The 14,730-nt window shown below is 29.5% G+C and overlaps 1 protein-coding gene across 2 annotated transcripts in view; it reads right to left on the bottom strand.

Moving 5' to 3' along the window:
* Positions 1 to 1,581: 1,581 nt before the first annotated feature.
* LOC107443380 (CCR4-NOT transcription complex subunit 11) overlaps positions 1,582 to 14,730 on the bottom strand; it is a gene marked incomplete at its 5' end in the record, with an annotated part of 30,629 nt that continues 17,480 nt past the window's right edge. The window contains 5 exon segments of one of the 2 annotated variants that reach the window (XM_043042356.2): positions 1,582 to 1,814; positions 6,831 to 6,986; positions 8,444 to 8,513; positions 11,401 to 11,480; positions 12,775 to 12,984. In XM_043042356.2, the coding sequence (XP_042898290.1) occupies positions 1,665 to 1,814; positions 6,831 to 6,986; positions 8,444 to 8,513; positions 11,401 to 11,480; positions 12,775 to 12,984 (666 nt within the window). 2 annotated transcript variants of the gene reach the window in all.

Genomic DNA, 14,730 nt, shown 5'->3' with positions numbered 1-14,730 from the left:
ATATAGGGGTTAGCCGCAATTTGGTAAATATTGTTTGGTCAGAAGAGCGATTCAAAGTTTGGACCCCTTTATGTTAATTTTACTTTTTGCGTACTCCGCCATATCTCGACAACTTTTTAAGCAAATTGAAACTTTGTTGCGCACAGTAACAAAAAAACCATCATTCACTTTTTTTCACTCTCGACTCTTCAGGAAACAAAGCAACCTAAAAGAAAAAAAAAACTTTTCTGCGCCATCTAGTGGCCAGTTTGTTACAAAAATTATTCCCTACTCCACTTTGATGTAAACCAATTGCCACCATTTTTGGTGTAAAGATACACTCGAAATAAAGTGTTCCCTGACACAATTTTTTGAGTTGTGCAACATCAGATTCTCAAATATAAGATATTACAACAACTTTAAGACAGCTAAAATATTAAATTTTTATTTTATTTTTCCCATTGGCTTTACGTTATTAACCTAAGCAAAATACTTTCTTCAGTTCAGTTCAAAAAAATTAAGATTATATGTAATCAGTAGAGTTAGGCATGACGCTGTTTTTCAAAACCATGTCCTGATACTCAAAATTTACCACAATTAATATTTAATTTTGTCCAGTACATATCTCTTTCAGTAGACTGAACAAAATCTGTTGCAACAGTACCTTTACCTGTATATTTATTATGTATCAAAAACAACACCACCACCAACACCAAAATTAAGCTAACATCAATAACAGAATGGCGATCTTTTTTTTTTACTGCTTCCCTTATGAATTGGCACCATTTCTTTATTAACTTTGCTTTATAGTTCATAACTTATTTTTCATCATTATTTCAATTGCCATTGATTTTAAATGACTTATTTTCATAAAAACACGTTTTAAAAGCATAACTATAAACAAAATAAGCATGCCATTTCAGATAACTTTAAAAATATTAATTCGGTGAGCCAGCCCTGAAATGCAAGTCTTGTTGATCACCAAGTTTGTAAAAAATCATTAAACATTAAAGAACTTCCGAAAAGAATCGTCTACAGCTTATTTCGTAACAATAGCTAATACTAAACTAATGCAAAAGATTCATTTTTCAATAATCTCTTTCTTTCTTAATTTAAATATTAAAATCATTTTTAGGATATGAGGTTAAGACTGCTTTGTGTTCAAATTAAAAGAGGTTACAAGACATTCGACACAGCATTTTGACACCACGGACAGACACACAAAAATTGAAAAGGGGGTAAAGAAATATTATGTAGATAAAAAATACCTTTTAATTTTAATCTGTTGGTTTCTATATCGTCTTCATTTATCAAAAATTTAATCATTGTGATTTATCTGACCAATAAGAATGTACCAATAACAATGAGAAATGATTTTAGACTATCTTTTAATTAAGTTATATATAGGCATATAATTAAAACATAATTGAAATAGTTTGCCAATTTTGTTTATAAATACTACGTTTGTTTATAAAATAATAATATAAATAACATGCTTTTGTAGTGTAACAAAAAAGTTACCCCAAAACAGCTTATTCCAAAGTAGGACTAATACAAATTTTTAACAAGGGGGTAAAAATATATTGCTTTTGACAATAAAAATATACCAAAACATTTTTATTATTTCTAATTCATTGTTTTTCTTTTAAAAAAAGATGCAACAGAACAAAGCAAATATAAATAAATTATTTTCCCATATTTGACTGGGAATTAGGAATGGATTGTCCAGATGTTTGTTCACCGTTATCAATTTGCTTCAGCAGTCTGAATAGTGCAGCTGCTTCACGTATTTGGCTGAATTCTATGCAAAATGCTTGAACTTCAATGAATAAATCCTGAAATAGAAGAGCATGATTGTAAAATACACAATGAAATGTGAATTATTTTTACAACTTTGATGCACAATGAAAAACTAAAATAAAAGAGAGATAAGTGTTACAGAGTATGAATTTAAAAAAAAGACACCTAATAACTTTTGATCTAATGATCCAGATTATCACATACTAAAATGCAATTTTAGTAGTTCAAAGGATTGACCTTATATATGCTAGTTATAAAATCAGAGAAATTATCAAATGTATTTTTTTTTAATTAAATGAAATATACCAACTCTTTTTGGATGTTTGATTCTCAAACTAAGAAAGGTAATCACAATCTAGAAAATATGACCCCTGAAAGTTTAGTAACTTTCAGGGTTAGAAAGTTAAGTCACTTAATGTCAATTTTACTTTTTGAGAATTTTGCCATATTTTCTATAACTTTTTTAATCATAGATAATTAAACTTAATTCAGTATTAATTTGTGACTAATCATCGGCTATATGAATTCCCTTCATCATGAATTCAATTATCACAGTCATTTGACTATGAATTAAAAATAAGTATATTTTTATATTTCTTCGATTTCTTAGTAACAAGTTAGCATAACTTGAAAGTTAATTAATATTTCTATAAGAAAATAGAAAGATTGAAAGAATCATCATTTTCACTTTTGGAAAATTTTAAGTGTGCTCTTCACAAATAGACAGTTGCAGTCATATGTAGTTTTCATTCTATGCGTTTCTTAGATAGACTACAAATTCTTTTGTTTGTTTGCTCCACTTTTAGCTGTGTTTTCTATGGGCTTTTCAATATTCTAAATGTCTTCAATGATTTTGATGCAACTAAACATTTGACTGTTAGACGATGATTTTGTGCAGCAAATCTCAATAAATATCAAACATATAGCCATGTTTATCACCTCATTTTACCAGTACTGTGAGCTCAAAAGGGAAATCTCGAAATTGCAAAACTAGTAGAGGTAAATGAATGTTTAGTTACATAAGGTTAAGCGAATTTTAAATAAAACTTTTTGCATAGAATTATTAAACTTGTTTATAAAAAGATAATTCCAATGAAAAAAATATTTTTAATAAATACTAATTATATATACAGTGAAACCTCATGTTATGGGCACTCCAACAAAACGGACGCCTCTCAATACTGACACATTTTTTATTACCAGTGAATCTTCTATGCATAAGCCATTGTGTACAAACGGACACTCCCGTAACCGGACATTCATTTTTGCCCTGAAACCTTATTTTCTCTTCAAACCTGACACCATTTTTTCTAAATTGGAAGAAAAGAAAACTATTTCTACTTTAAATTCCAAGGGGAAAAAATATGTAACTTGTCACCATTTTTAAAGCATGTAAATTTTGCCTTATCTATAACTAAAAATACTGTTAAGCTATTTCACTACCAAAGAATCATTCTTTCTCCTGTCACCTTATCTTATCATTGCAAAGAAAGGAGAGAAAATGATACTAATTATTCCCACAGTGGCATCTTTTCATCTGGGGGACACAGATTATGAGACCCCACAAGCTGAAATGACTTCTTAAATACTCTTAATGCTTCTTCCCCACTGAAAATTTCTTTCGTTTTCTTATCAATTTGAAGACTGTATAACACAGCTGGGGTAAAAAAAGAGAACAGAAATAGTCTTTGAGGTGCTCATGTAAATGAAACATTTATTCAGACACTTGATGAATGATTAATTGCTAATATATCAACTCCATTAGTCCTAGTGCTTTACAGGTATGCATTGCTATCTCATTTTTTTCTCCTGTAAATTGCAGGAGGTTTACTCTCAAGTAGGTATTAACCAGGTTTCCTTATCAAGTAATGGATAGGTGTTAGAGGGTGTAAACCTAATAATTGAAACCAACTGATGTCAAAAAACTTCTATTCGGTATCATATGACTAACTTGAATATCTGTGTTAATAGGAAAATTATATTCATTGATCTGTAGGTTATCTAGAATTGTGTATTCTTATCAAACTTTCTCATATATTCTTTTTGTATAGAAAAAAATATTTTTTAAAGCTTAAATAAATATCCTTGTAGTAATTACTTTTCTGTTAATTCAAAACTGCAAAATCTATAGCATAATTACTATTTTAACTTGATTAAAAACGTACTCGCTTCAAAAATAAAAAGAAAATTGAAAATAACAGTACATTTTTGTTTGAAGCACTTAAAAATAGACACCCATTTTCAAGAATAGCCAGACATGAATGAGAAGAAACAAAAATGATGTGAAATATTAAGTTGCTTAAGTAAAGTTGTGAACAAAAAATGGAAAAATAAAGGTGAGAAACAAAACCAGAAAAACCACAGTAGTCAAGAGAGAAAAAAGATAAAAAACAAAACCAGAAAAACCACAATGGTTGAGGGGAAGGATAAATCAAAGTAAAATGCAATTCCAAGAGCCGTGGAGAGGTCGTTTTGTTCTACTGGAATAATCTATGTTCTGTTTTCTTCACTTAATTTACGTTAACTTACAGATCATTCAAATATAGTAATAAATTGCATAAAAAAAAAGAATTTAATTAAACTTACTTGAACATTGATGATTTTATTTCTGATTAATGACTGTAAAAATACACACACTAGTCGCACCAGCCTGTTTTGTAAGTATTTGTCTTTAATTGTTTCACATGTGCTAATGCAGTTGGATATATACAAATGGATGAATTCTGTTGGAAGATCTACTGACTGCAGGGGAAAAAATAATGTCATTTTAGTCATATTAGAATTCATAACAGTATGCAAAAGTAAGAATATTGCATTAAACAACTAGACATAATTTTTAACAATAGTGATGCACAGAATTTTAAAATTGTGAGTTTTTTATTATAATTAATGTATTACATGCTTTGATTATCATGTAAAACCCTAATTGTAGCACAAAATGAAACGCCTTGAAAATTTCATGTGAAAAAATCAATAAAAATTTATATAACATGCATGTTTTATATTTCATATATTTTTTAAACCAACATTTATAATTAAATTACTTACTAATGCAGAATATCACACCTTTAATGTAATTAATTCAAGAAAAAACTGACTTCTCACAAGAATCGCTATATTGGATTTAAAAATCGCGTAAATATAAATAAAATTTTTGGATTTTAAAAACACAAAAATACAAATTGCAATGTTGAATTTCTAAATCGTGTAATACTAATAGAATCGCAAAATGAATTATTTAAATTACGTATAGATACGAAAGTCTGTGTTTGATATAACAAACACAGAAATACGAATTGCAATACTGGATTTTAAAAATATGTGAATATGAATCGCAATATTACGATTTAAAATTGCTTGAATAGGAATTGCAATGTGCGATTCTTAAATAGCATGAACATGAATCGCAATGTGTAGTTTTTAAATCAGGTGAACACATAAATCAATATTTGTTATTGAAATTGCTCGAATAAGAATTACGATATTAGCAGATTCCGTCACAGCTCCAAGAACTCAAAATGGCGAAAATTCACCAAATCAAATGAATNATATAGACATTTAATTCATCAAAGATTGTTAACTGATTTTTATAAATGAGGCTCACTTCATTATGTATTAGTAACACTTATTTAAATATTCAAGCAAGCAATAATTTGTGCAAAAATTACTCAATTTTAGGGAATTTTCTAAAATGTAAAAAAACTAGGAGAAATTTTACTAACCCAGTAGACCAGGTGAAACTGACAAAATCCAATAGTCTACAGAAAAAATCCAGTAGAGTTGGCAATTATGACAATTATATATTCTCCCAAATAAACTCAATAATTTAACATTTTTGTTTATGGTTTTTCTTTTTGAAATTAGTACTCCAATGTCAAACTCCTGGATCAAGTATTGGGAAAATTTGTCTTCGTGGAGGACTTTTTAAATGGAATTGCGTTACATGGAGAGGAAGAACACGAAAACCTCTAACGGTTAGCCTGATGGCAAAGGAACTCTAACCCATGATCCGTCTACCACCAAAGATATTTCACATAAGCACTGTAGTCGATGCAAGCCGGATGCGAGATTCATATCAACAAGCCATCGCTGGGATTCGAACCTGGTTCACCTCATTGGAAGACAAAAGCTCTATCCCCTGAGTCATTGTGGCTCTCTTGCAATTAGTGAAAAGAATCGTAGATCAAAGATAAATCGGAAGTCGTTATGGAGAAATCTTCAGAGGTAGGCATTGGCCCCTATTGGGCTGTCAGGCCAATTATGATGAAGATGACTCCAATGTAATATCGGTAAATATAAGGTTCGTATGTTGCTGTTTTTCAATATCAGACAATGAGACAGAATGGAAAATTATATGGATTCAAACATTAGTCAAAGAATAACAAAACCTTGATTATTTATGGTGTTTGAAATTTAACATGAGTTAAATGTTCAGAAGCAATATCAATAATGTAGGTAACTCTAATATATTGTGAACTCAATGCAGTATATTAATAAAGAATTAAAACAAATTCATATCACAATTACTTTAGGTAAAAAACTGATTACATAAGGCTTTCTTTTTATTTACTAATTGCTTTTATGTTAGTTCAAAACTTCAAAATTTAATGCATAATTACTATTTTAACTTGATTAAAAACTTCATTCACTTCAAAAATATAGAAATTGAAAATAACAGTAGATTTTTGTTTCAAGCACTTAAAAATAGGCACCCATTTTCAAGATTAGTCAGACATGAATAAGAAACAAAAATGATGTGAAATATTATATGTAAAGTTGCCAACAAAAAATGGAAAAATAAAGGTGAGAAACAAAACTAGAAAAACCACAGTAGTCAAGAGAGAAAAAAGATAAAAAAATAAAACAAGAAACACCACAGTGGTTGAGGGGAAGAATAAATAAAGGTAAAATGCAATTCCAAGAGCTGTGGAGAGGTGGTTTTGTTCTACTGGAATTAATCTATGTACTGTTTTCTTAACTTAAATTATGTTAACTTACAGATCATTCAAATAGAGTAATAAATTGCATTAAAAAAATTAAATTAAACTTACTTGAACATTGATAATTTTATTTCTGATTAGTGACTGTAAAAATACACACACTAGTCGTACCAGCCTGTTTTGTAAGTATTTGTCTTTAATTGTTTCACATGTGCTGATGCAGTTGGATATATACAAATGGATGAATTCTGTTGGAAGATCTACTGACTGTAAGAGAAAAAAATAATATTATTTCAGTCATATTGGAATTCATAACAGTATGTAAAAGTAAGAATGTTGCATTAAACAACTACACATAATTTTTAACAATAGTGATGCACAGAATTTTAAAATTGTGAGAGCTTTTTACTATAATTATTGTATTACATGTTTTGATTATCATGTAAAACCCTAATTGTGGCACAAAATGAAACGCCCTGAAAATGTTATGGGAAAAAATTAATAGCCAACAAACAAACAAGCATGTTTCATATAATTTTTTAAACCAACATTTATAATTAAATTACCTACTAATGCAGAATATCACACCTTTAATGTAATTAATTCAAGAAAAAACGGACTTCTTACAAGAATCGCGATATTGGATTTAAAAATCGCATAAATATGAATAAAAATATCGGATTTTAAAAACGCAAAAATACAAATTGCGATGTTGAATTTCTAAATCATGTAAATACTAATAACTGTGCAAAATTTTTAGATGACATGGATATGAATCGCAATTTGTATTATTTAAATGACATATAAATGCGAAAGTCGATGTTTGATATAACAAACACAGGAATACGAATTGCAATATTGGATTTTAAAAACACGTGAATATGAATCGCAATATTAGGTTTTAAAATTGCTTGAATAGGAATCGCAATGTGCGATTCTTAAATAGCATGAACATGAATCGCAATGTGTAGTTTTTAAATCAGGTAAATACATAAATCAATATTTGTTATTGAAATCGCGCGAATAAGAATTACAATATTAGCAGATTCTGTCACAGTTCCGAGTATTCAAAGTGGCGAAAATCCACCAAATCAAATTGGCAGAAGAATCATGTAAGATGTAGTCGTTCATGCAATTGTTAAAAGAATGTAATGTAAACGCTTTCCGATTTAGAAAAAGCTTCAAAATTTTGTCGGATTACAAGTTTTTGATTCGCAGAAGTCATGGTCATTCGATGGTCTTGAAATACACAGAATTCTAATAATACCATGCCCTGCATCTAGTTTCCAGAGGAAATTCGGAAGAGTATCCGTAAGAAAGATACGAAAAACCCAGAATTCCAGGGTACCCCCAGAATACAATCCCTCCTGTCGGATACTCCAGTAAATATATCACTTGCTCTCCTGGTGGTTCAACTATGGAATCTGAATAAATGTATACGTAGCAAGGTCAAATCTGTTAAGCCTGAAAACCCCCTCATTGGTTATTTTGGAGAGACAGGTACCAGTCACAGCATTGTCCAGCTCGTCTGACCTGGGTTAAAATTACGTGGCATTCCTATAATGGCTGTTAAAAGATGAAGCCTTAAAAATTGGGGATAGGTGCTTGGCTATGGGTGAGTGTGTTTTGATTATCTCAGCAGCCCTTGCACAAGAATCACAACAATAACGCTTACAAAAGCATAGTATGAGTAGAAAAGGAAAAATAAAGAAATTAATTCTTACTGTGGTTAACCTATTCACTACTTCCATGGAATGTAAAGATAACTCCATATTGACCAGTACTGTGAAATAGCTGGAAATACATAAAAATGTTAGCAATTATGTTAGAAATTTTTTTATCTGATTATATATATAGCACAATAAATAAATACAAAAAAAAACGAACAAAATCATTAAGTTTTATTTACTGTGCATAAGCTGCAAAAATATAGAACTCATAAAATAAGTTCAAAATGTAGAGAAAACATAAAAAAAACGAATAAAAATTCAGGAAAAAAAAAAGATATCTCATCAATCTCTTCATCAGCTCACACGATTATATACGCAAAAAGGAGTGCTTTCTAATATTTTATCAATATAGCCAAGACAAAATAATTGATATGTTTTACTTTGGCTACATTAATACAATATTAGAAAGCACTCCTTTTTGTGGATATAATTGTGTGAGCTGATGAAGAGATATCTTTTTTTCTCTCCAGATTTTCTCTATATTTTGAACTTTTATATATATATATATATTCAACAATAATATTAAATATCTGTAATGATGCATGGTAAGAGATTACAATACAATAGGCTTTGTGAAAAAATATTATGAAATGATTACTAAAACATGTATGTTTCTGAATGAAACACAGTTTTTTTGAAACTTAAAATACAACAGTTCTTTTTTTCTTACGAAAGGCTCAAACATTAAGAGAGATACAATCAGATTTTTTGCAGCAGATACTTTTACTTATTTGATTCGCATTCATTTCGTAACAATCAAAAATATATATCTATTTTTAAATTTTTGGAACTATTTGGAGCACCATTTATAGGTATTAGGGGCAATAATTTGAGATAGAAATTTTTTGTTATTTTACATAAGACATTTTAAAACTGTGATAATAAATAATTTGGAGTACATTATTTTTAACATTCAACAATTTTATTAGAAGTAAAATTTGTTCAAAATAAACAAAAAAATTTCATCAAGCTTCTTAATATTCCAGTTCAGGGCTCCCATTATTTTGTCAAAGCAAAAATTAATGAGTTCTAAGAACTTTTATTGAAAAAATTATGGAGTTTTCTCTAAAAAATTAAGGACATTAAAAAAATAGTATAATAATTATTTATTATCAAAAATATATATCCCACAGTGACAGTGCCAATTATTTACCTTTAAAACAAACATTGCAAGCATTGATATAATTGTATCTATTACAGGACTATTTATTTTAATACAATTATGAATTTTAAAAAAAGTAACTGCTTTTAAAAAACTTAGTTAATTGTAACACATTTAAATATCATACACATTTGATTCTTCATTTTTTTTAGAAATAGTTGTTTCTTTGATTGAGTTTGTTTGATTGAGTTGTTTCTTTGATAGTTGTTTCTTTGATTTTGTGTTACTTCTTTTATATAAGCACTACTAGTAGAATTTAATTTCTTGAACTCTGTCGATAGTGACAATCAATGTGACCACCTCAGAACTTACTAAAAAAAATAATAAATAAATAATCTCTCCAACATGCAGCCCCACACTCTAATCTTTTCTTTCAAATCTCTCACACAGGCAAAAAGAAGAATATTTTAATAAAACTACCACAACAAGGGCATGCCTTCTGTATCCTCCCCCTCGCATATATTCTTTCTAGTCTCTCAATACGCTCTATCCTCATTCCAGGGTCTCATTCTAGGTCAGGGTTTTCCAACTTACATGAGGCCGGGGGCCGCAATTAAAAACACCAGGGCCACAACTTTATCAAAATTTTATATAGAACTCTTTTATGTTTGAAGAAACATTAAATATTATTTTCAGATTTTTATCAAGTTGTACAAAACAAAAGTATTGAATTACAAATAAAAATAAGAAGTAGATTTTTAAAAATATTTAATTGCATGTTAAAAAATTCTGGCTACAATAACTTTAATGTGCACCTATGTATTAAACAATTAATGTGAAACAGATATAAAATTGTTAAGATATAAAATTTAAAAGTATTTAAAACTCATATAGATTTTCTATGAAAATTGTCCGCAAAGAAATGACAACTAATATATTTTGGTTCGCGGGTCGCCAGTTGGTAACCACTGTTCTAGGTGAAAGAAAAAATTTTCAATTTAACAAGAAATTAAGGACTTTTAAAAACCTTGTACCAAAAATAAGTATTTTTAAGGGCCTTTAGTTTTCAAAATAAAAATTAAGCAGTTTTTAAGGACTGTGGGAAACTTGCATAGTACTTTTGCCAAATTTACATTGGTAAACACTGGTTTGAAACAATTGTGTGCAAAAATGTCGATTTTGAAGATGGTTTATTTTGATGTTAACAAAGAAAAGTACATATGATTGCAAAAAAAATAAAAGGAAATGCATTTGGAAAAAAAAATTAATTAAGCAATCAAAGAGACTAGGGTAGGAGTTTTAGGGTGAACAAATAGGATCTACTATCCGAAGGTAAATTTCCAAAATCTATAATTCTGAAAATAATTAAAGCACGTAAAACTACATTTATTAATTGCTATGTACTTATTGAACATAATAAACAACGAACAGTATTTTATAGATATTTAATTTTAAGCATTAATTTAGTGACAATTAAAATTCCACAATTCATAGCATCTTTCCAGTGTATTAATAAATTATAAAAATATATAATAATTATACAGACATATTACATACACTCAAATCATATCTATACCATATTTTTTTAACGTTTCCGTTGCTTCCCTAATTATTAATTTTTGACCCCTATTGTATAAGAGCTTTTTCTTGTTTTATTTTTGACAAATATTCTAAAAAAAATGCACAAAGGGTAGTGACTATGAAACATTGTAAATAGTTTTAATTAAATCACAAAAAAAGAAAATGTGTCAGAAGTGACAAATTTCAGGTACCTTTCTATAAATGGTTGTTTTTAGTTTAGACATCAATGTTAGTTAAATAAAAAAAGGATATAAATATAAAATCATACTCAGTTATTTGATTGGACGACATCAAACGTATTAGCGTTTCAAATGCTATTGTAGGATTCATCTCAACTAACTCAGGAAACTATGAAAAAGTTTAAAAAATTGTTAAATATAAGCATCAGCACAATAAATTTTTTAATTTAATAAATCTTGACAAGTTATTTTGAAAGAAAATTCAAGTTTTTCATTAAAAATTAAAATATGTCGCATCTTTTGCATAATGCTTTATTTTAAATAACCTCGAACTATCAGCTGCATCTCTGTACTTTTTTTACTAACTTTTCATAGCACAAATGAGGCAAAATTAAAACAGGGTGCATAGCCAAATCTATCAACCAAAAATAAGTACTTTTTAAGCACTCAAAAAATATTTTTAAGCACTATATACATTAACAAAACGCAAAAAATAATTTTCAAAAACTTTACAGAATCATGATAAAATAACTAGTTCCTGACAAAGAACTCTTTTCTCGATTATATTAGCCCTTAAAAAGTGATCGAAAGATTTTTCAGTTCGATCTCAGATGGTGGAAATTGAAACCTGAAATTAAGAATATCTTGCAAAATGCAGCACATGAGAGTGCAATAATCTCACCGAACCCAGCTCAGTAGATGCACATGAGGACTCGCAAGCATTTCATCAAACATGTCAAATGATTGGCGCTTTCATATGCCAAAATAGATAGTGGGTGAATGAATTATGAAAACAATGAATAGAACAACGTGGAAAGCACACTTTCGCTTAGTATGTGACAAAAATTGACATGGTAAAGCGCTTTCACACACTACTGACGCTTTCATACACTATGGAGCAACGGCACGCTGAAATAGATTCTGGGTGAATAGAACAATGCATAATATGTGGTGAAAATTATAAAAAAAAGAAGAAAACAATTTCATTTTCAAAAGGGGAAAATTGAGCTAAAAAGATATAAAAAAATTGAGAGATTTTTTGGTTCGATTTCAGAGGGTGGAAAATGAAGCTTGAAATCGAGAATATCTTGCACAATGCAGCAGAGTTGCACATGAGAGTGCAAGAAACTCACTGAACCCAGCTCAGTAGGCACGATTGCAGACTCGCGCGTATTTCATCAAACATGTCACATGATTGGCGTTTTCATACGTTATGGACCGATGATAGGCCGAAATGCATTGTGTTTGAATGAATTGTGAAAACCACACTTTTGCATAATACACAGCGAAAATTGACACGATAAAGAAAAATCTCATTTTCAGAAAGGAAAAAATTAAGCAATTTTTAAAAACACCTAATGAAAAAAGCACTTTTAAGGGCTTTTAAAAAACGAAAGTCGAAACTAAGCACCTTTAAGCACTTTTTAAAAACGCTATGCATCATGTTATTACCAGATGCTTACCTTTGCTGGAGTTAGCCCTACATGATAAACAAGTTTAGGATCCACCTCTAGCTCCGATACCAGTTGCTGTGTCTGAGGGGGGGAGAGAGCAGTTTTGAATGCTTTTGCCATTAGTCGCTTTGCTTCCACACCAGCCGTGTTACTGACACACATTGACATGTCCCACGCAACTTTATGTTCAGATGGATTAGTCAGATTCATCCACACCAGCTAAGCAGAAGAGAAAAATTTTATTTTATAACTGTAAAATTTCATTTTATAACCGTGGTTGAACTGCCGACCCAATTTTTGAGTTTACAACTACTAATGAACAACTACGTATCCTTGTAATTTTGGACCCAATCCAGAAGACAAGGAAACTCCTAGATCAAGTATTGGAAAAAATTTGCCTTCATGGAAGACTTTTTGATGTAACTAACCTGCATTTGGACTATATGGAGAGGAAGACCACAGGAACCTCCCACGGTTAGCCTGACGGTAAGAGGACTCTAATTCATGACTCGTCTACCGCTGAGGATATTTCAAGTCAGCACTGTGGTTGGTGCGAGACAGATGTGGAATTAGTTTTGACCAGCCATTGCTGGGATTCAAACTCAGTTCAGCTCATTGGAAGGTGAATGCTCCATCCCCTGAGTCATAACTGCTCTAGAGGAGCAAAATTGTAATACTGCTTCAAAAACTAGTAGCACAAATTTTTATAATGTCTCACATCAAACTAGTGATGCAGTAAACTAGCGATCCATCTTCCAGCGAAAAATAACAGAAAAAACTATATAATTCGTATAAGAATAATTTATAACAGCTTTTCAATTAAATTTTCCTTTAAAAAAAAATAAAATAAAATCATGCTTAGAAATTATAATAACAAAATTCCAAAATACAAAGGTACAAATTTTACAGTAAGAAAAAAATATTAAAATCTTAGCATCATTTAATTTTGTTTAATAAAGAGAGGACATATTTGCAAAAAAAAATTTATATGTCAAGGAACTGTCCAGAGCTTCTAAGCAATACTGATTCTTTTTTTTAAATGTTACAAGTTTTTACGTATTCTGCATGGTCTGAGATCAATATTTATTAAACCAGGGTTTAAAAAAGTAAGTAAATACCAAGCAAAACTATTTGTTTTTTTCAACCCTGGATTTATAATTATTTGTCTCACCAACCCTCAAAACCCTTGAAACATTTAAAGTAAAAAAGATGAACTTCCTATATCAGCGAGTTTCATGAATGTTTATGAATAGTGTATATCCCATGCATGTTTATGAATCTGAAGCTAAATTAAAAAATGATACACATTGTGGGAATATTCATAATTTGTAATACTTTCATCAGCTACAAAAGAGCTGAAAATTAAAATCCAAAAAGTTCAAAATATATTTTAAAAAATTGAAAGAATTACTTAAATTTTAGCAAGAAGAAATATAGGAAGATATAGGAAACATATATCCATAAATTATCAACATTTTAATAAAAAAAATATCAAAGCATAATTTTCATCAATTTTTTTTCTCTTTTACATTGCATGAATATGAATCTCAGTGTGTGTTTTTTAAATTGCGTGAATGCAAACTTGAAATGAGATTTATAAAATATGCGACTGTAAATTATAATTTGTAATTTAAATTCTTGTGAATGCAGATTACAGTGTGTAATTTTAAATCATGTTTTCATAAGTAGGAAAAAGTGCAAAAAATTAAATTTTTTTTTCGGGAATCTGTAAATGCAGTACTTTCCTTGAAAAAGCAGAAATTTTCTTTTTATAACATTGAAAAAAACAGAAGAAATTTATCCCTGTTTCTTGTAATTCCAGAAAAAAATTGACACTTTTTTTCAGAAATTAGATGGAGCTATGGTGGCACCTGGGATAGCCCTTCAAAGAGGTGAACCAGGTTCAAATCCCAGCAATGGCTGGTCAATTTGAGTTTCACATCCAGCTTGAACTAACCACAGGGC

Source organism: Parasteatoda tepidariorum, chromosome 7 (genome assembly GCF_043381705.1).
Source record: "Parasteatoda tepidariorum isolate YZ-2023 chromosome 7, CAS_Ptep_4.0, whole genome shotgun sequence".
Classification (NCBI taxonomy): domain Eukaryota; kingdom Metazoa; phylum Arthropoda; class Arachnida; order Araneae; family Theridiidae; genus Parasteatoda; species Parasteatoda tepidariorum.
This window is presented reverse-complemented; position numbering and strand designations above follow the sequence as displayed.